The 20,007-nt window shown below is 53.1% G+C and overlaps 7 protein-coding genes across 7 annotated transcripts; 4 read left to right on the forward strand and 3 right to left on the reverse strand.

Annotated features, from left to right (window-relative positions):
- Nucleotides 1-567: 567 nt before the first annotated feature.
- On the forward strand, nucleotides 568-2,534 carry PG997_004273 (uncharacterized protein; the record flags this gene model as incomplete). The annotated part of the gene is made up of 2 exons (XM_066808588.1): nucleotides 568-902; nucleotides 959-2,534. The coding sequence occupies 2 exons, from the start codon at nucleotides 568-570 to the stop codon at nucleotides 2,532-2,534; spliced, it is 1,911 nt and encodes a 636-aa protein (XP_066672206.1).
- Nucleotides 2,535-4,019: 1,485 nt separating this feature from the next.
- Nucleotides 4,020-6,958, reverse strand: PG997_004274 (alpha- sarcomeric (f-actin cross linking protein); the record flags this gene model as incomplete). Its single annotated transcript, XM_066808589.1, is given in 5 exon segments — nucleotides 4,020-4,869; nucleotides 4,935-5,914; nucleotides 6,023-6,089; nucleotides 6,235-6,432; nucleotides 6,447-6,958. 5 exon segments carry the CDS (start codon nucleotides 6,956-6,958, stop codon nucleotides 4,020-4,022), a joined length of 2,607 nt encoding a protein of 868 aa, XP_066672207.1.
- Nucleotides 6,959-9,742: 2,784 nt separating this feature from the next.
- PG997_004275 (uncharacterized protein) lies at nucleotides 9,743-11,353 on the forward strand (the record flags this gene model as incomplete). Its single annotated transcript, XM_066808590.1, has 1 exon — nucleotides 9,743-11,353. The coding sequence occupies one exon, from the start codon at nucleotides 9,743-9,745 to the stop codon at nucleotides 11,351-11,353; it is 1,611 nt and encodes a 536-aa protein (XP_066672208.1).
- A 766-nt stretch (nucleotides 11,354-12,119) lies between these two features.
- On the forward strand, nucleotides 12,120-12,527 carry PG997_004276 (uncharacterized protein; the record flags this gene model as incomplete). Its single annotated transcript, XM_066808591.1, has 2 exons — nucleotides 12,120-12,225; nucleotides 12,361-12,527. 2 exons carry the CDS (start codon nucleotides 12,120-12,122, stop codon nucleotides 12,525-12,527), a joined length of 273 nt encoding a protein of 90 aa, XP_066672209.1.
- Nucleotides 12,528-12,992: 465 nt separating this feature from the next.
- On the reverse strand, nucleotides 12,993-13,749 carry PG997_004277 (60S ribosomal protein uL23; the record flags this gene model as incomplete). The annotated part of the gene is made up of 4 exons (XM_066808592.1): nucleotides 12,993-13,080; nucleotides 13,138-13,427; nucleotides 13,516-13,565; nucleotides 13,710-13,749. The coding sequence occupies 4 exons, from the start codon at nucleotides 13,747-13,749 to the stop codon at nucleotides 12,993-12,995; spliced, it is 468 nt and encodes a 155-aa protein (XP_066672210.1).
- Nucleotides 13,750-14,282: 533 nt separating this feature from the next.
- PG997_004278 (uncharacterized protein) lies at nucleotides 14,283-15,161 on the forward strand (the record flags this gene model as incomplete). Its single annotated transcript, XM_066808593.1, has 1 exon — nucleotides 14,283-15,161. The coding sequence occupies one exon, from the start codon at nucleotides 14,283-14,285 to the stop codon at nucleotides 15,159-15,161; it is 879 nt and encodes a 292-aa protein (XP_066672211.1).
- Nucleotides 15,162-17,046: 1,885 nt separating this feature from the next.
- On the reverse strand, nucleotides 17,047-18,578 carry PG997_004279 (2-3-diketo-5-methylthio-1-phosphopentane phosphatase; the record flags this gene model as incomplete). The annotated part of the gene is made up of 3 exons (XM_066808594.1): nucleotides 17,047-17,985; nucleotides 18,358-18,398; nucleotides 18,536-18,578. 3 exons carry the CDS (start codon nucleotides 18,576-18,578, stop codon nucleotides 17,047-17,049), a joined length of 1,023 nt encoding a protein of 340 aa, XP_066672212.1.
- Nucleotides 18,579-20,007: the final 1,429 nt, after the last annotated feature.

Here is a 20,007-nt window from a genome sequence, read left to right on the forward strand (position 1 = left end):
TAAGAAGGAGTGCCGTAGGTAGCTGTCCGTGGCTTTAGCGGGCAGAGGTACATCGATAGACTCCACCCACTGCCCACACCCCCTGGAGCAGAGGTCCCTGACGCCTGACGCCTGACGCATGATGGGGGCATTGCCGCTGGTGCTGGGCCTTATCGATTGATGGTTCGATAAGCTCAGCTGCTGGACGTTCCGCCTACCGGTCGCCGATGAGGTTGCAGCTGGCCTTTCATCATCATTGCATGCAGCGTATCCCCATCTCCAACGTCCCTCGGAGCATGCTATAACCCCGGATTGATGCCCAGTAGGACTCCATTCAATTGCCATATCTCCCTCTCTACCCGCTTTACCTGGCGAGCTTTCTATGGCATGATATAGAAGTCCGCCCCGACTACATCCAACACACTCGTTTGTCCAGGTAGCATCAGGTAAACCACACCCCTGCAATAGTTTCATGCTGCTTCATCAACGCCTTTAACTCCCTCCGCGGCCGCGCTTCTGTCCTCGGGAACTTCTCGAGAATTCTTGACTCTCGCTGTGCCGTCTTCCATCCGAGTCCGACTAACGACCATGTCCTTCAGCTCCATATTCATGGCGCCTTCTACGCCCGCCCAGAGCTCAGAGCCCCGACCCGGCACGCTTCGCTCCTCGAGGTCCTTTCCGCGCTCGGCGGTTCAGGAAACCACCATAGACCCTCTGACGCGGGCTCAGCGGGCTAGCACGTTCCAAAATGGCACGACGACGCCGGAGATAAAGGTTATCCAGACATCACCTAAGAAACAAGGTGCCGATCCGGACAGTCGCGATACTTTCGAGACTGCCGAAGCCGCTGAGTCCACGGAGCCACCAAGAGCCTCAGTAGACATTGAAGATATTCCTATAGAACTCATTAGTTTGACCGACAAGTATGCTGCCCATGTACCTTAGGTAGGATGTGATCGCTAACAGGTCTGACTTGCAGCTTCATCGACGGCCTTTCCGCCAAAGTCAACCCAGTGCCGCCCAACGTTGATAACTTATCTAGACGCTTCCAAGACTTCTATGCGACTGCTTCCCACCATATTCAAACGCACATCGATAGCCTCGCCTCGAGGCAAAGTCGCTACGAGGCCCCACGACCTGCTGTTCCATCGAGAGCATCTACCGCCAGCATCCTGCGAGCAAAGGCGGCCTCTTTGACTGGTAAAGACAAGCCAAAGCCAGCCTCTACGACCGATGGGGAGCAGCAGATGCTCACGGCCGAAGAATTGGCCAACAGAAAGAAGGCCAGGATCGCCTTGGAGCAAAAGAAGATATTGTTGGAAGAAGGGGTGGAACGACGACTGTGTGAGGGCATATACGACAGGATATATCGACACAGATCCACCCACGATGCCGAGGCCGACGAAAAGCTTAGATCAAAAACCGCAGCGTTGTCGTTAGTAGGCATAGGTCTGGCCGAACTCGGGCTAGGGATCAAGGCCGACGAACACGCAGAAGATGGCACAGATGCCGCCGCACTAGAGAAGCAAGAAGAGATCCGTCGATATCTAGAGCAAGCTAGGAAGAACCTGATCACGATGCATGAGAAACGGTATCCTCTGGGGAAGTTGAACTACCTAAAGGCTGCTCAGAAGAGCATCGTTGACACGTTATCGCATTTTCAACTGTCATCCTCAGCCGACGAGATCATGCCCTTGCTCATTTACACCCTGATCACAATGCCTCCCGAGCAGCTCGACGTCACCAGCGATCTCAAGTTCATCCAGCGGTTTCGGTGGGAGGAGAAATTGGACGGGGAATCGACATATTGCCTCACCAATCTCGAGGCCGCCATCCTCTTTCTGGATACAGTCGACCTTGCCAGCCTCCGAGCCGACGAATCCGTCACCGGACCAGCTAAGCTGGGTAGCATGTCCGGAAGTCCCCGTACAGAGACTTTCCCTCCGGCATATACACCCGGCATTTCAGAGCCAACTCACAGCACGCCTTCACTAACGACCACAGAGGCACAAGGCTTAAAGGCGCCACCATCCCCCACGACAGCCAAGGCTTTAGCACAGCGTCGTAGACTTAGTGATTTGATCCAGACTCCAGCACAAGCTATAGGCAACGCGAGGGACTCGTTCTTTGATACGGCTGATCAGAGTTTTAAGAACATAAGCAACAGTCTGGGCGACAGTTACAATTTCTTCATTGGGAGGCTTCGCGACACCACGGAGAGCGGCAAAGAGCTGGTAGTTCCGAGGACACTAGACGATGCAAGAAAACTCATCGGCACGCCACCTCCCGAGGACATTGCCTCTCTTGACGGACCTGTCCCTGCTCAGGGGCGTGAAGAGGACAGCAGTCCGGCTGCAAACCGCGACGATAGGATTCTACATCTTGTCGGGGGCCGGAAGGTCCCTAGGGATCGGGATCGCAGCACCGATAGTACGAGGAGCGCCCGTAGTGCGAGCAGTTCCAAAAAGTCGTCTTTGCGACTGAAGAAAGAGAAAAAGCCGGGACCCCTGGATCCACGGCCACAGCCTCCTCGTCTTCTAACCCGGCTCTTGTAGACCAAATGCGGAATCTGACTAACTCTTTCAATCCCATGAACCGGCTGGCGAGCATGAGCATGATGCGGGGCTTCGGACGGACGACGCCTACCCCAACGGCCACGACAAAGATGCCCCTCCAGGGAAACCTGTAGAAGGCGGTGATCTGGCCTCGGTAAGGATTCCTCCACTGATACTATTACGCCAAGGCCAGCCGTGACTGACTATACAGCAGGCTTTTTCCCGACATAGCACCGTCGCTACCCCTAAAGACATACCGCAAATCAAGCCGCCCAACAAGCGCTTCGTGGAGCTGCAGAATCCAGCGGACTTGAAGCTGGGAGAGGTATTGGAGTTGCTCCGTGATTACCGTCGACTAGCCAATGCCCTCAAAGACATGGATGCGTTCAAAGAGAACTAACGGTGGCGTGTCCCAGGAGGTCACGCCGGCTTACTCACTTTTGACTCGGCACAGAGATGCCTTTGAGTCTGCTCTGGCGGCAGCAGAGCTAGACCTGGAGGGAGGTCGAGCGACCCGAACCTCTAGGCGCCAAAATTGTCTATTACATGGGAACTGGAGTTGTCGGGTTGCATTGCAGTGTCATTGGATTTCTAGAGGACAGTATAGATTTCGGAACGGAGCGTAGTGCTGTTGCAAAACGTGTTTTAAACTGCAGGCAAATGGCGAGGTGTACGACGTAGCATTCGGCTGTACTTGGTAGACAAACAGTCTTCGCCCATCAGAGCAATTAGACAGTATCAATTTCTCTTTACATGACAAGACGCTTCGTCCCACCTTGTAGATCCTTTGTATATGTGTCCTGTTTTTACAGACTGCCTACTTAGTACCATTCTTAGCGGCGCCCACCTTCAACGTCATCGCCATGTATCAACTCGGACATGTCGAACATTTAGAGTATATTATCTAGAGGACTGTGCTATGCCATGCCAGTAACCCTTGCTTTGTTGTGTAGACAGGCAACACCCATCTAAGCCTGGGTGTGCCCGTTAGTCCTCGTCTCGTTTGCTTCATCTGCCGCCATCATAGTACGACGAAGAAACCCGGACCTCGAGTCACGGCGACGGTCCTCCGTACAGCAATCAACATAGAAAATAAAACGGATATATCAGATCAGTGACGCGAGGACCAAGATAGGAGAGTGAGGTTGAAGAATGTGATCATGTGCGGCCCATAGCACCACCCGGCCCTGTCCTCTCCATGCCCCAGCCAGATCCGCCTCATCCGACATACTCTCTTCTTTTTTGCGCAAATGCGCAAAATCAATGGATGATCAATCAGTACCCCTTTCCCTTGAACACCCCGGGCAATGCTACCGTATTCCCAAGAGCGATTATATACCTAGTGTGTGTGGACAAAACAAATAGCTAGCAACGCTTTCTTGAACAAAAAAAAGAGGCGGGAGAGTAAAGAAACCAGAGAGGGTATATCAACAAGCTCAACCCAGCTCCAAAGAAGTAGCGTGAGGGGGTTCACCCGCCACATTTCTACTGCGACCCATTGCTCTTGGCCGGGCTGCTGCGCCCGTTCGTGATGTCCCCCAATGTCATGTGGCCCCCTTGCTCGTTCATGAGCTTCTCCATGAAGGATATATAATCGTACTGAGCCTGGCCGCGGTCTGAAGCCATGTCCGGGCCCGAGTGGACGGGCACAATCTCAACGAGCTTGTCGATGACCTCATCGGGTACCAGACTGTGTCGTAAATCCATCTCGGTGATGTACGGCTTGCCATCGGCCACCTCGCGGAAGGATTGGTAGACCTGCTCGGCCGTATTCTGATCTTCTGTCACGTCCACCATGAAGCGAATGAACTGCTCGAAAGACACCCGCTCTCGGCCACGCGAGGTATCGATGAAGTAGTCGTGCATCTCATCTTCGCTAAACACAAGACCCAAGGATGCCAACGCAGCACTGAATTCCAATTCACTCAGCGAGTTTGTGTCGTCTCTGTCGAAGTGTCTGAACACCGACTCGAACTCCTCCAGCTGGATGGGAGTCAGGTTTGTCATGTCGCGAGCAACGAGCTGATTCTCCAGGAAAGCGAGCTTCTTAGCGACTGCCGACTTGACAAGTCCTAACTCGTAATGCAGTTCGTCGTAAGTATATGTAGTGAAGTCGTTTTCCTCAATGTTGGCCTCTTGACACTTCTCATCGACCGCCTCGATAGTCTTGAGATAAGCGTCCAGTGGAGGAAGATTGTCTGACAGACGTCGGACGTGCAATAGCTGGTCTTCGACGTCTCCCTCAAGACCTGATATCGCCACCTGCATTGTGTTCAACGCCAGCGCGAAGTCGTTCGCTTTGTCAGCGAACGATTTGCGAAGGGCGTTCTTGATGCTATTGGGAAGTATTAGTAAGGAACAGGTATGACGTAAGCAGCAGGGGAAGGGGGCTGGACATACTCTCTGATGGTTTCGTTGATGAGCTGACCACGCTTCATCTCAGTCTTGGTGAGGTTGGCCCATTCCGCATCCAGAACCTCCAATCGCAACTCCGGCGGGGGATCGTAGGCTCTGAGGCGATATGTGGCCATTTTCGTCTTGATGTTTCCTAATAACGTGGCGAGCTCGCTCTTCTCGGCAACCCATTCCCGCTTCTTTCCCCTCTTGTACGAAGCAAAGTCGGTGGCCTGCCTCTTTGCGTCCACGTAGGTACCCTCGAATGTGGACTGGAGCCATTCGTGAATCTGCTCCTTGATCTGCTGGAGGAGCGCTGCCATCCTCCGCTCGTACGCGCTCTGCATCTCCCAGGCGCCCTGCATGTTGTTCACGAACTTCTCCACGCGGCGTCCTGCGTTCTCAACCTTCTCCATCTGCGAAAAGGCGTGGAACCAGTAGGCGATGTAGGTCATCAAACTCCTCTCATCGGGCTTGGCCACGTCGCAAACATCTTCCACATCAAGCAGGGCAGGTATACCGATCTCCTTATGAGCGATATCGAAAGCCAGCTGCATGTTTCCACGGTGGTCCGACTTGTCCAGAGCATCATAGTCAATGAGATCCGGGCGATGGATGTCGAGCAAAGCACAGAAGGCCAAGCCGTCATTCCAACTGCTGCTGAAGTCCCTCACTTCAACCTCGTCGTAGCATGCTGTCTTACGCTGACACCACAGTAATAGACCCTCCTTGGCCGTCATACCCTCCTCGTTGATGTCGCTAATGGTGAATCTCAAAATAAGAGTCCATATCAGACCGAGAATAATCTTGCGGTTGCCGTCGACGACATCTTCGGCGCCAATGTTGGTCATTTGGACACCCCGGGACTTGACAAAGTTGAGGGCTATGTTTGCGTTCTCGAACCTTTGCACACGCATCTTGGGCTTCGCCGCATAGCGACCCAGCGATTCTTGGGATAGACATTCGAGGAGATGGATGAGGATGACCTGCGAAGAGAACGCACGATCAGCATGATGATGGCAGCCTGGGCTGTGACGGGATGGGAAACTCAAAAAGATGTAAACAAATCCGAGTCATTCGCATTGTATACTTACACCGTCGCTTAAATCAGCCACCAGGTCCTTGACTTCCAAACCTCGCACCTCAATCTTCGTATTCAGCCTATATCGCACCACACGTCTGTCAGTATGGATCGTTCTGTAGGGTCGGGTCGAGGTGGGACGGGTCGGGGCAGGGCAGGACAGAGTAGGGCACTGAATGCCTGCCAGTCATGTTCGACCAGCCGAGAGGATTGGGTGCAACTAACCATTTTGTGAAGGTCTTCTGCTGGACAATGACCCATTTGCCGTCCATCTTGCTGAGGCCCTCTCGTTCAGAGGATTCGGTCGAGGCGTTGGAGGCGAGCGAGTGCCGTTGGGGTTTCTTTGTCTTGGGCGACTCCTTTAAAGTGTCGGTCTCCTTTTTGCTGAGCGGAGAGCCCGAAAGTGTGGCGGAACGGGAGACTCTGGCTGCATGCACTTCGGGTTGTGACCGATTCGGCAAAGAGCCTCGCGTGCGTCGGGAGCGGGGCGGCGAGTAAGAGTTGGAGGAGGAGGAGGAGGTAGCCTTGGCTGGGGTTGTAGGGGCAGATGCAGATGTAGTAGGGGGGCTGGCTTGTGCTGCTGGAGCTGCTGGGGCTGCTGTGACTTGTCGTCTGCCGAATGCTGCTGCTGTGCTCGAAGAATAGGTGACGATGGCGGTGGAGTGGAGGGGTTGGAAGAAGCTCCTTTGCTGCGTGCACCGTCATCGACTGCGTCTGCGTTTGGTGGCAGGACAGTCGCGTGCTCGGAATCGGGGGTGCAGGCGGTGGTCTGTTGCTGCTCGATGGCAGTGTCGGATTGCAGCGGTGGGAATGCCTCTGTCAGGGTGTATTCGACATTGGGGACGTTTGCAGCGTCACGTTGCCCAGGGGACTCGTTTTCGTTGGTAGCGCCTAGGCCCTTGTTATCCCCGCCCTCTCGGCTGAAAGCCGTCGCCAGCCTGGCAAACATGCTTTCGAAATTGCGTTTGGGGGGAGGTCGGTGGCCTGATTTGGGTCCGTCCCGCGGGTGTAGGTGCGCTAAAACGATCGCTAATCGATAATTAACTGGTACCAGTAGTGATCGCCAGGCGTGGAGGGGCTGGCTGGCTGGCTGCTGCCACGCGCTGTACGTTGGTAGGTGCTGTAAGGCTAAATTGATCAAGCAAATCGTACATGTACAGTTTCAATCGACCAATGTTCTGTTTCTGTTTCTGTTGGTACGGACGAACAAAGGGTTCCCTCGTATAGGTCGGTCGTCCCTATAAATTGGAAGACCAGATTGGTCTACCTACTCGTACACACACTTCTGTTCAGTGCAAGCCAGTACAGCATGAAGAAGATGACGATGAAAATCGGACGCCTGGCCGCGACTCAGTCTTTTAGATATGTAGGCAGGTAGGTAGGTAGGTAGGCAATGGAAGAAAAAGAATGGTCAACCCGTTTTCGAAGAAGGGCAACAGAAGCAGTGTCATCCCATCTCAAAAGCAAAAGCATGCATCCAACGGCGCGGCGTCTTCTTCAAATACAATCTCCCCTGGGCCAACATTGTCGCCCCTTGCTCACCCTTGCGCTGCGTTCTTGCTCACCCTCTCTGCCTCTCAAGTCTCTTAGAGGCGTCCCGGCTATATTCTCGATGCTATATCTGCCACAGCGAGCTATCTGAAACGCGAGTTGCTTTCTATATCGCGTTGCAAGACGCCGTTCCCACAAAGACTTCATCTCTAATAGGCAAGGGGTTTCGAAGGTTGGATCAACCTGAGATCCCCATTCGCCAGGGCGCTATACCCCAAAACGGCTGTGCATCCTCTGTAAATCATGCACTCAAAAAGACCGTCAAGGGTTGCCCCAGACGTCTTAGCCCTGGGAGGGTCGATCAACAGGGGGGTACCACTTCTGCTTCCCCTTCCAGACCAATTCCTCCAACCCTCCCACTCGATCCACCTGACCAATGATCGGGCTTATGTCACCCTATACACCCGGCTTTTGCTGCATGTTGCATTGCGTCCCAGCACGCAGATGGATGCCCCGGCCTGGTCAACGTCAACCCCCTTTCTCCCCTCAGCCATTGACAAACAATATCGAACACGACTCAACGTGATTAATCTCTGGTTTGATGGCGGCTAGTATCGTGAGACACAGACCCAAAGTTCCTGGCTCTGTTCTTCCCTCTTGGACAAAATTCTAGGTTTGTTTCCGCGCGTGCAGCTCCACCATCGGGGCGAAGCTTGCCATCTTCCATTATGCACGCATGAATTTCGCTTCACACCCAGTCTGACAAGTTATGCGCCAACCCTGCCCCGAAGCGCCATCCTCGTCCCTGTCCTGATCGAGAGGATTTTCCGGCGTCAAGCTTGAGTAAACACAATGTTCCGCATGACCTGGCAGTCTTCTGGGGACCCGGAATCATGCGATGATCTTCTGGAAAAGGACCGGGAAGGACGATAATCAAATGACAAAGGACTTAGAGATGGCAACTATCTGGAATCCAGGCTCTGACAGGCGGGACCGCACACGACGCTTCCGACAGGCTACCTGAGGCGAATATAGCCTTCGGGCCAAGGCCAGTCCTCGCGACCCGGTCTTGAGTCTGGCCAGTCGACCAAGGAGCAACGTTTCACCAGGGAACGCTGGCGTGCTAGAGAGAGTTTTATGACAGGGGGAGCTCTACCGACTCAATGCAGTATCTGAGCACGATCATACTCTATACTTGCTGCATCCTCAGTCCGTTGGGTGCAATGGGTCGCTATCATCCCAGCCGCTCAGCCTCTTGTCGTGATAGTCTGGCAGCTGCAACTTACCATCGGCTCTCGTTTCTCGGTTTGGGTATCCGGGATGAGATCAACGTTTGACGGCTTATGTCCCTTCATCCGGATAGCAAACCAGCCTCATGCCAATCTGACAAGTAGATTTGCTAGTTGGCTTGCAATACTTGTTAAAAAGCGTGGATACCAACCACTTCGTCCAACACTGTGCCACTCCTCGTTTGTTGCATCTTGAAAGGAGGCCAGCCCACCTGGATATGTGTGGCTGGACTATGGTGACAATAATTAGCAAGGCATGCAGAGCTTATAGGACTTCCAGCCTTCCAAGGTTGGTATACATGAGTCAAAGCCCGCTTGTAAGCTGGGTTGCATACTACTGCAGCTCTCCGTGGTATAATCTGACGTAAGCCACAAAATCTTCGCTCACTTCCAGGGGTTATGGTCTAGTGGTATGACATTTCATTTGCATTGCTCCAAGCTTTGAAAAGGTTCTGGGTTCGATTCCCAGTTTCTCCATCTATAGGCGCCAATTAATACTGGTTGGTGACTGGTAAAAGTCTCTTTTTGTCTCTACTGTTTTATATGCATCATATACAGGTATATTTTTGGGCGCTTTGAAGTTTGCCTGTGTGGGAATAGTTTGGTACCAAAAAAGGCTGTCAAAAGACTCTATGCTAGATATTTTTCTTGCATAGAGTTGAGCGTATAGGAAGGCTACTTTCCGACTTGGCAGAATTATATACATGCTTACTTAAGTACTTAATCAGGTCTGACTGGACTGGTTGTTTGTCATTCCGTCAGAAAGTGGCATTCTTCTGCAGCACGCTAGTGGCGGGCCCGACATCGCGGGTGCATCAAGACCGTTTTTAGCATCGGAAACGGAGTTTTATTTTTCTTCTTCCAATTTATTCCCTGTCTGATCGTCTGGGCTACCGAGTTCTTGGGAGACTAGTTGTGTCTTGGTTCCTGCTTCTTGTCTCACGGACTTCGAAATGGCTTGCAGATCAAGGCTAGCTCCCGTCCTGCGCCGGGCAGGAGCTTCCGCGCTGACCAAGGCGGCCAACCCAACAGCTCGTGCGCCCTTGAATGCCCTACGATGCATTGCAGCTTCGCCCGCCAGGCAGTTCCGCACCTCTGGAGCGCGACACGCCAAGTTCACTTCCGACGCCTACCCGGACATCAAACGAGACGCGCGCTTCGCCGAGATCACGGCCGACCATGTCGCATTCTTCAAGGACCTGCTGGGCAAGGAGACGGCGCTCATCGACGGCGTCACGGGCGAGGCAGCGGCCGACGACATGGAGCCCTACAACGGGGATTGGATGCGCAAATACCGTGGCCACTGCAAGCTTGTTCTCAAGCCAGGGTCCACGCAGGAGGTCAGCAAGATCCTGAAGTACTGCAACGACAACATGCTGGCGGTTGTGCCCCAGGGCGGCAACACCGGCCTCGTTGGCGGCTCGGTACCCGTCTTTGATGAGATCGTCCTCAACACCAGTCGCATGAACCAGATACGCTCCTTTGACGATGTGAGCGGCATCCTGGTGGCAGATGCAGGCGTCGTCCTCGAGGTGGCCGACCAATATCTTGCCGAGAAGGGCTACATCTTTCCTCTAGATCTGGGGGCCAAGGGTTCCTGCCACATTGGTGGAAATGTCGCAACAAATGCCGGTGGTCTCCGGCTTCTCCGCTACGGCAGTTTGCACGGTACGGTCCTGGGCATCGAAGCCGTTCTGCCGGACGGAACCATTGTCGATGACTTGTGCAAGCTGCGAAAGAACAACACCGGCTATGACTTGAAGCAGCTCTTCATCGGCGGAGAGGGCACGATCGGCATGATTACCGCGGTTTCGATACAGTGCCCCCAACGATCCCACGCCGTCAATGTTGCCTTTTTGGCAGGTGAATCATACGAAAAGATCCAACAAGTTTTCAGGGAAGCCAAGAGTCAGCTAGGAGAGATTCTTTCCGCCTTCGAGCTGATGGACCTGAAGAGCCAGCAGCTGGTCCAGAAGGTGCGCAACAGCAACAGCCCACTGGAGGGCGAGCACCCGTTCTACTGCCTAATTGAGACCAGCGGATCCAACTCCGAGCATGATAGCGAGAAGTTGGAGAAGTTCCTCGAGGATGTCATGAACAAAGAAATCGTCACCGATGGTGTCCTGGCGCAAGACGAGACTCAACTCAGGTCGTTATGGAGCCAGAGAGAGGGAATCCCCGAGTGCCTTGGACACTGGGGAGGTGTATACAAGTATGATCTATCAATTCCGTTAGCCGACCTGTACAAGCTTGTTGAGGATGTGCGGGAGAAGATCGATGCTGCTGGCCTGAGGGGTGACTCGGATGAGTTTCCCGTCGTCGACGTAGTAGGCTATGGGCATATGGGCGACTCGAATCTCCACCTGAACGTTGCAGTCCGCAGGTACGACAAGAGGGTAGAACAGGTTCTCGAGCCGTTTGTCTACGAATGGATTGCCAAGGTCAGTGGCAGCATCAGCGCCGAGCACGGCCTCGGGCTTGCAAAGAAGAACTACATCGGATACAGCAGGAGCGAGACTATGGTTGCTCTGATGAAGCAGATCAAAACTTGTACGATCCGGTAAGTAATATCCCTTTGTTGAGGCACGCTCGAGGTCATCCGCTAATTCGCCACGATTTCAGAACGGCATTATGAACCCTTACAAGTACGTATGAGAGGAAACGATACCCAATCGGCAGCGTTTCCATCATAGCGGCAACCAGAAAACTGTCACTATGGCACCACCGTAAATACCAACCCCTTTTGGGGAGTTGAATTCTGGAAAGCTGTAGGCTACATCAGTGAAATGGGGGGTTTTGAACACAACATCTTCATCCAGCAACATTATGGTAGATGACAAGCACCTTAGAACTGTCTATATGAAAACACCATTGAAGCAAATGTGTGCAGTTGCAAACGAACACTATTGCACTCGATGCTGCGTGTGTTATTACGCTCCCATCAACTATTACTGGGCTAGCCGCCGCTTTCTATTCACAGGCTAACAACCTAGCGACAACATCCCAAACATCCAAGAACAGTTCATCCCAGGTGTATAGAAAAAGTGTTTTGAGTAATGATATACTTTCCATCAGAAGGATGAACGGCAGGCGTGGCTCCCCGCGGCAAGGCTGATTGAAGCCGGTCCACCATGTTGAGAGCGGGCGATAAGATAAGAGCGAACCCGGAGCTCTCAAGTTTTCCATACTGCCGTGCTCTATCCAAAGATCACCATCATCATCATAGACACCAGGCCGCCTCTAGCAGCAGCCTATTCACATTCAGTCCCCATCGCCGAATACCTCGCTTCCTGTCAATTCCCCTGAATTCGCATTCCGGCACCGGCAAAGATGGACGCCCTCAACGACCACGATCTCGAGAAGTTGAATGACAAGGACAAGGCCGAGCTCCGCCTGTTCCTCAACAACGAGAACCAGAAGGCGCGCGTGCAATCAAGTGCGTGGCAATATCTTCCCCCAATTACCTTGCAACCTGTTTGTTATATGCAGACCGATGCCCATCCACATTGGGGCCGAAAATGAATGACCAAGAGCCCTCTTACTGACCTTTTGATTTCTTGTGCGCCTGCAGCCGTACACTCCCTTACCGACATGTGCTTCAAGAAATGCATTACCAGCAACATCAAGCAGGGCAAGCTGGACAAGACCGAGGAGGGCTGCATGGCAAACTGTGCCGACAGGTTCCTGGACATCAGCGCGTTGACGATGAAGCATTTGCAAGGCTTGCGACAGGGTTAAAGACCACACAATAGGATCCTGCCCATTTTACGATTGTTACCGATGTCTCGGAAGTTATGAAAGGGGGTTCCTTGGAACGAATGAACATGCGGTCGAATTATGGCGAAGGGAAAGAATTGCTTCATACAAACTGTATAACAACCTGTACACTACACTACACTACCCTCGGAGCTCTAGTCCTTCTAGAGGGTCTCTCCAGTCGCCCACTGAGTAGAGACCTCGATTAGTGGCATCCAACTCAACTGCTAAGACAAGTCACGAAGAAGAACAATACTCGAGTGTCTGTCTGGGCCCTAAGGGTGGGATGTAAATTTCATTTTTCCATTGACCCTCATAGTGCCTGACCCTAGGCAGAACGCCATTCTTAATGCTGAAGATTCATTCATTCCCATGGCTATCCGCCAGTAACGTGTAAACCAGTGCCTCGGAAACCAATCGACCTTTCCATACCCTAACGTGACGTTCTTAAACAAGCGCAAGCTTGGTGGCAGCAATGTCGAGAGCATCGACATCGGCAGTCAGGCGGCAGTAAGCCTTCTTGGAGCCATCGGGGCTATATCAGAGTCAGCAACGAAGCGCACAAATCGGGGTGCGAATGGGGTAAACTCACCGGACGAGAGTGTTGATCTTGGCGCAGTCAATGTCGTAGAGCTTCTTCAGGGCGCCCTTGATCTGGGCCTTGTTGGCCTTGACGTCGCAGATGAAGACGAGGGTGTTGTTCTCCTCGATCTTCTTCATGGCAGACTCGGTGTTGAGCGGGTTGATGATGATCTTGTGCTCATCGAGGCGGGGCTCGGAGGGGATAGCCTTGCGCAGGTACTTGGGCGAGCGGCTCAAGATCAAGGTCTTGGGGCGGTGGAAGGTCGTCGAGAGTCTGACCTTGCGCTGCTTGGTGGAGTTCTGTGGTTCATGTCAATACATGGTACTTGGATCGCAAATTCGACATCGGTGGGATTCGTTCGATGGGCAGACGGGTGGGAATACGTACGGTGCCCTTCAGCACAGCCTTGGCGGCGGCATTGGCCTTCTTGTTACCGGCTGTAAGAGAACATGCATCAGCAATCGCCCTGAAATCAGAACTCGCAAAATCTGCTGCAGCTTGGATGCGATGTCCGTCGGGTCTGCTCAAAAGCAGCTGACTTGGTCGAAATCCATTCCCGCAGAATTACGATGGATAGGAACATCCAGCGCGCAGTGTTTCAAGTACCTTTTTGGGGGCCATTGTATCGTCGTTTGGCGTTTGGGCGTTGGTCGTCGGTTGTCGAAATGTTGCCTGTCGAGAGGAATATTGATCAAGGCTGCAAAAGTTGGCTCGAAATTTCCACCGATAGACAATTTCGCAAGTGGGCGGGCAGCAGCTAACTCTAGGGTTGACAGGGGTGGGCGAGTGCGTGATGGGGAGCTTGGTTCGGAAGGAGAGTTGATGCGAAGGTCCGGCCCATGCCAGCTAGACGGGGATTTGGAACTGATAAGATAAGGCGACAGTGGACCCACCTGCCAAGGCATATCTACAGTGTAAAATGGGGACGGCTTTCTATATACCGCACAGTGGTTATCCCAACCCAAGTCTTGATGGCGTGCCAAAGCCGTCCATCATTGGAAGCCTTTCAAATTTCAGTTTACTCAGCGACAGTGGCTGAAGCCTCTCTATGCCGTGGCCATTGTGTCTCCTTTATCCTTTCTTTCCACCTGCTGCCCAGTTGTGTCTAGTAGGGAGATGCATCGCTTGACGCGTGGTGATACGTGATCGTCTCCATGGCGTTGAAAAAGAAACGAGCCAGTCGAAACCTGGCGCATGGTCGTCCCCCAGTTCTACAAAAGCCCAAGTCGATTTCGCGCAAGGCCACGAAGACGCTGATAAACTCTATACATGTCCTAGAGAAGCGCAAGGCCCAAGCAGTTGCAAAGGGAAATGTGGCCGAAGTAGCCAAGATCAACGCCGAGATCAGGGCTCTGGGTGGGATTGAGAAGTATCAGCAGGCGAGCTTGCAGGGGCAACGGACCGATCGTGGAGGTGATAGTTCGAAGGTTCTGATGGAATGGCTGAAGCCGGCCTACGCAGCTTTGAAGGCGGCAGCCGATGCTCCCTTCCGTATGCTGGAGGTCGGAGCTCTCAGTACCACCAACGAATGCTCCAGCAGTGGTCTGTTTTCCATGGAGCGGATCGACCTAAACAGCCAAGGGGAAGGCATCTTACAACAAGACTTCATGGAACGCCCACTTCCGCGGGATCACTCGGAACGGTTTGATATTATCAGTCTGTCCTTAGTCTTGAACTTCGTCCCAGACGCTGCCGGGCGCGGCAGCATGCTCTTACGGACGTTGGAGTTTTTGAGAAAGCCCGTAGCAAGTACGGATGAGAAGCTGGACGAGTTTCTACCCAGCCTGTTTCTGGTGCTGCCAGCACCTTGTGTCACCAACTCGCGTTACACGGATGAGCCAACACTGGAGGCTATTATGAACTCGCTGGGTTATGTTCAAACCAGATCCAAGATAACCCAGAAGCTTGTCTACTACCTCTGGACAAGAAAGAACACTTCTGCCGGTCATGGCGAGTCCTTCGCCAAGAAGGAGATTCGGCCGGGTGGCTCAAGAAACAATTTCGCGATTGTGCTTCGTGTACCTCCTGGCTGATATGCAGCGTTACGTACAGCACATATCCACGACAAGCGGGACACTGGAGCTATGCCATGATTAGATGGGGTGGAATATCACGTCACATCATAGGAACATCGATGGCATCCATCGTATCATGGGACCTTTTGACCGGTCCACGGTTCGTATCACTCTGGATGGGCAATCTGGAGGCCTTCTCAACAAATTGATAGCTGATGGTAAACGCGCATACCATACCGAATTATGTCTCCTATCTTCATCGTATCGTATTGGTGCGAGAAGAACCGAAGGACCACCCGAGATCGCCAATCATTCAGCTACCCCGCAGCCATGATCAGGCGACCGACGACAAGTGGAGGTTTGGCGCTAGGCGCCTGATAGACTTTCGACTGTGGTTCTGAATGGTGCTATCTCTCTAGTGAGACTGTTGGAGAGACCTGACGATCACCCCAATCTATTATCCAGTAGCGATAGCTTGATACTCAACACTAGCCTATTCATGTCGATTATGGGTTTCTCGGCAATGGTCCAAGGGATGATCAATGTTGTTGAGTACGGAATAGGTGCAAGCAAAACGCTGCATACTAAATCATGTCCCCATTCGTCCGGACGCGCGTCGAACATCGAGAAATAGGTGTGAATCTAGCAAGATGATAGTGGTTGGTATCGAGGCGCTACACGTTCAAACTTCCACCACCCACCCCGTAAACAGTCCATACCATACCTGCTCTACTGTACCTAAGAGCCCAATCGCTGACGAAACCCCGCGGCACGAGTACAAGTGCAGTTTGATGCAACGATGGTAGGCAATGTGCTTGTTGTTGATAGGCAGCAAGGAGGTTAAGCTGCGCCCGGAAGTCTTGAGTGGCTGTCGGTAGAGTCAATATTGGAGTGTGCATGATGCTAGACTAAATTTGAACTCCCGAATATATTCACTCGCCAGATGCGTCCTGGTTAGGACCTCAGTCGTCGTGCCAAAAATGGCTCTTTTGATCAGGGCCGTCTGAAGTTGGTGATACGACATACTGGTATGTCACCCATCCAGAAGGGCATACGTCACCCTCGCCAACAAGAATAAGCAACCAAACGGCAGGCCCCGGATGGGACCAGAAGTCGCGTGTCCGTGTTGCTTAATAAAGTTACGCCTGAGTCGAAGACTTCCGGTTGGGTTTGGAACTGCCACTTGGGTCGAAGAAAGAGATCGATCGATGGAAACAGGTATCCGCAGCGTGGGATTCCATTGACGCCTTTCACAGCATGGACTGACCAGCGCTGGGCCATGCGGGCACGAGTTGCTACGACGACGTTGTATGCTCCCTACTACAGCCCGTAGCTGACTCGAGGAATCCCCGATGGTTTCTACGAGCGAGTCCGGGCGCCGGCAGCTACCGACAGGAAGGTTCGCCTCTAGACGGTTTCCCGAAGCCCACCATGCCGCCATGCCGCAATCCCATCGGACGATGGCGCGCTGCTATCTAGTGGGAATGCAATTGCCGTGCGTTCCTGAGAGGGGAATCACGCCGATACTACGGGGTTCGACGAGTAATGTCAAGACAGCAAGACATTCACTGTGAGTTTCGAGTAATGGATGCCAGTCTGAACATGCCGCACGGTTGGGGATCCCCGATGCTAATTGCATGTACGTGCATTGTTATTAAACAGCCATATTTGGGGAGTTGAAATGTTGTCTTAGACATTCATGATATGCCAAATGATCATATTGTATGCGAGACAGCTACTGCTGCTAGTTCACATATGGAACCCCGCAGCAAGGGCACGAGTGATGGTTGCAGAGATGCACGCAGCGAGAGTGTCAATGTCTTATGACACGCGACTGGTGTTGGTTTCGATGGCAAACCGGGCCAGCCATCTGTCCTTTTTCGTCTATGATTGCACCAACTGACTAATTGCCGTTTGACTGTTCTACCTCGTTGAGTAGATCCGAGATGGTAGTTCCCGTACCGGCCGAGGGGGCAGCAGGAAGCTCGTCTTCCGTCCTGTTAGTGCCGCTTGGTCGTCGCTCCTCAGCCTTGTCATTGTCCAGGGGCTTCAGCTTCTTGTCCTTGTGACTATCCTCAGCCGCAACTGCCTCTTCTTTTGTCTTGTCGGAGTTTGAAGGGGCGGCAGCGGCCTCTTTCTCGTCGACAGCCTCCCGTTCGACTTCTTCGGTCTCTGACCTGTCTCTCTTGCCGAGAGCCTCGAGTTTCTTCGTGTTGAGGTCCGCTTCTAGCTCGTCAAAGCTCTCAAGTACTTGAAGGCGTTCGCGAACGTCACTCGCCAGTTCTGCATTGCCTGGTCTGAATATCACCTTACTCTGCATGCCGGCCGCGATGGCAGCGTCGACCTCGGCGACATTGTCGCTCAGGAAGAGGAACTGAGAGGGCAGAACATCTGGGTAGTTGCTTGCTATCTTTTCGTAGCTCCCCGACTCGGTCTTCAGACCTGCATTTACTGTATCAAACCAATCCGATATCAGCATCGTCAGGTCAGAAGGCTCGGCGTTTGTATACTTGAAGAGGAGCTTCTGCGCCGCCACAGACCCTGACGAATATATCATGAGCTTGATACCCTGGCCATGCCATCGAGCCAGCATTGGGGCCACATCTGAGAATAAAGGAGCCTTGATCTGACCAGATCGGTAGCCCTCCTCCCAGAGATACCCCTGAAGGGTTTTCAGGTAGGAGACCTTGACATCACGGGCGACGAGATCGACAACATGAGCCTGGAATGCATCCTGGGATCCCGAGAACTCAGCGGGGAATTCATCGCGGTAGACCTTGAACTCTGGCTTATCCCACTGCTCCTTTACCGTCTCCGGCAAGGCCTTCAGGGCATGGGGGAACTGAAGTAAACTGTTAGTAATTGACCAATTACCTCATGCCGGATCGGAGTAGCACAGCTCCAACGGTTTGCCACTGCAGGTCCAGACCTCGTACTCCGGCGGCCTAAGACTTTAGGCTCGCAACTGGCAGGTTTGTGTACTGTGGATAGGGAGTTCCCGGAAGTAGAGCATGATAACAAACATGGTGAAGCACGACATCTTCGGGGAGATCCACACCATGTGCTGTAAAGAATGCACTTGTCTATCTGCAACAGCTGATATCGTCTTCTGGAATGCTACAGGGAAATCTCCGCTGGGGTCCAAAAAGGCTGCCCGGAAGAGCAGGTAGGTATAGAACAGGGATGCATCTTCGAGATGCTTGGGCTATCTTACCAGGACATCCTTCACAAAGGATATTGGACATACTGTGCCCTCTGATAACGAGCAGGTGTGTTAGCCAACTTGTCCACAGGCTAATGCAGCGCCGCATGGCGCACGACGATCAACGGTGATAACAGCCGATAATGAAGCAAGGAAAGTCGCCAGGCGTCATATGTAGGTTGGCCCTTACCGATATCTAGGAGCACGACTTGCACAGCGGTAGAAGCGGCCATGTTTGCGATCCAGGCGGTGGGCTCCGTGGGGCTGGAGGGGACTCGTGTGTTTTTCTGGATTTGGGATCTCTTGGGGTCCTGCAAATCGAAGCTCTCCAAGAGAGAATGCCGGGTCCGGATCCAGCAAATAGTCGGGGGCGGGTATACCTCTCGAGCCCTATACTAGACCTCCCGTCGACAACAGATATGGATATGGCGACTGGGGGCGGAGAGCGGTGTGCGGGCCAAGTCGGCAAGATTGGCTCAATAGCAACCAAGATCTGATTTGCTGGCCGGACGAGCACACTTGTCGAAAACTCTGCAAAGACTGGAGGGATATGAATGAAACGGTTGTTGACGCCGGAGGTGTCTTGACGATGATATCGAAATCTCCGTGCTGGGCAAGGTGTGGTGTGTTTGGAAGGGCGGTCAAGATGCTGAGGTGTCTGGATTCGGCAAAGGATGGAGGGTCCTCCGTCCGATAATTCGATAACCGGATCTTGATAGACAGTGAGGGATTGGGTAGGACTGGTAGGAGCGTAGGAGGGCCAGCCAGCCTGCAGGACGTCAGTTAGCGTTAGCGTTAGCCCTGCTGCTCTGTCAGTGCTGCTGCCCTGGCGGCCCCGGCTACAGCGGTAACCTCCTTCTCTCTCTCAGTACCTTACGTAGGATGTATGTACATAGGTCAATAGCTGGTAGGTAGCTGGTTGGCGGTAGGCGGTAGGCAGGTAACGTTTTTCCGCGCTCACCTCGACCTTGGTGCTTGCTTGCCTCGAGTCTCACATCAATCTACCAGTTGCTGCTACTCCTCACGGAAAATACTGACAATCTACGTAAACGCAAGATACCACCAGACTGCATCTGGCATGGTCTCAACGTGGGGCCCTCCGTCCTCCGTCCTCCGTCGCCATGCATCATGTCGGCAAGAGGCTGGGCTCCAGTTCAGGGACCCATCGCAATTACTATTTCTCCAGCCTTCACTCCATCGCCATCGCCTTTCAGATTACGTCCTCATTTCATGTGCCCTCTGGCGCCGACGAAAGGAAATGTCCGGTGGGCATGGCAAAACAGAGATTTCAGCCATCTACCGTCAGTGCCAAAGCCTCGAAGCTTGCGGAGTATCAACATGAAGTACAGCCCCTCCGAGAGACCCCACTAGCATTGGCCGGAGATGCTGCAGCAGTAACTAAGTCTTCAGCAGCTGGAGCCAAAGAGCTTGGGGAGACTTGGAGAACCTGGTGACTTGACTCGCTCCGGCTTGCCAGATTGACGCCATGATATGGAGAACAAGAGGCAAAAGCGCGCGCGAAGTCTTGTTTCTATTCCGGAATCCAACCCACCTAGGCAGACCTGCAGGACCAGCCCCCCAGCCCGCCCATGCAATTGTTGAAATATCTTGTCTCATGCGACCATGTCCCAAATACAATGGCAGGCCAGAGCAGTAGCCAGA

The sequence above is a fragment of the Apiospora hydei genome (genome assembly GCF_038363865.1).
Source record: "Apiospora hydei strain CBS 114990 chromosome Unknown utg000004l_segment0_segment0, whole genome shotgun sequence".
Taxonomy (NCBI): domain Eukaryota; kingdom Fungi; phylum Ascomycota; class Sordariomycetes; order Amphisphaeriales; family Apiosporaceae; genus Apiospora; species Apiospora hydei.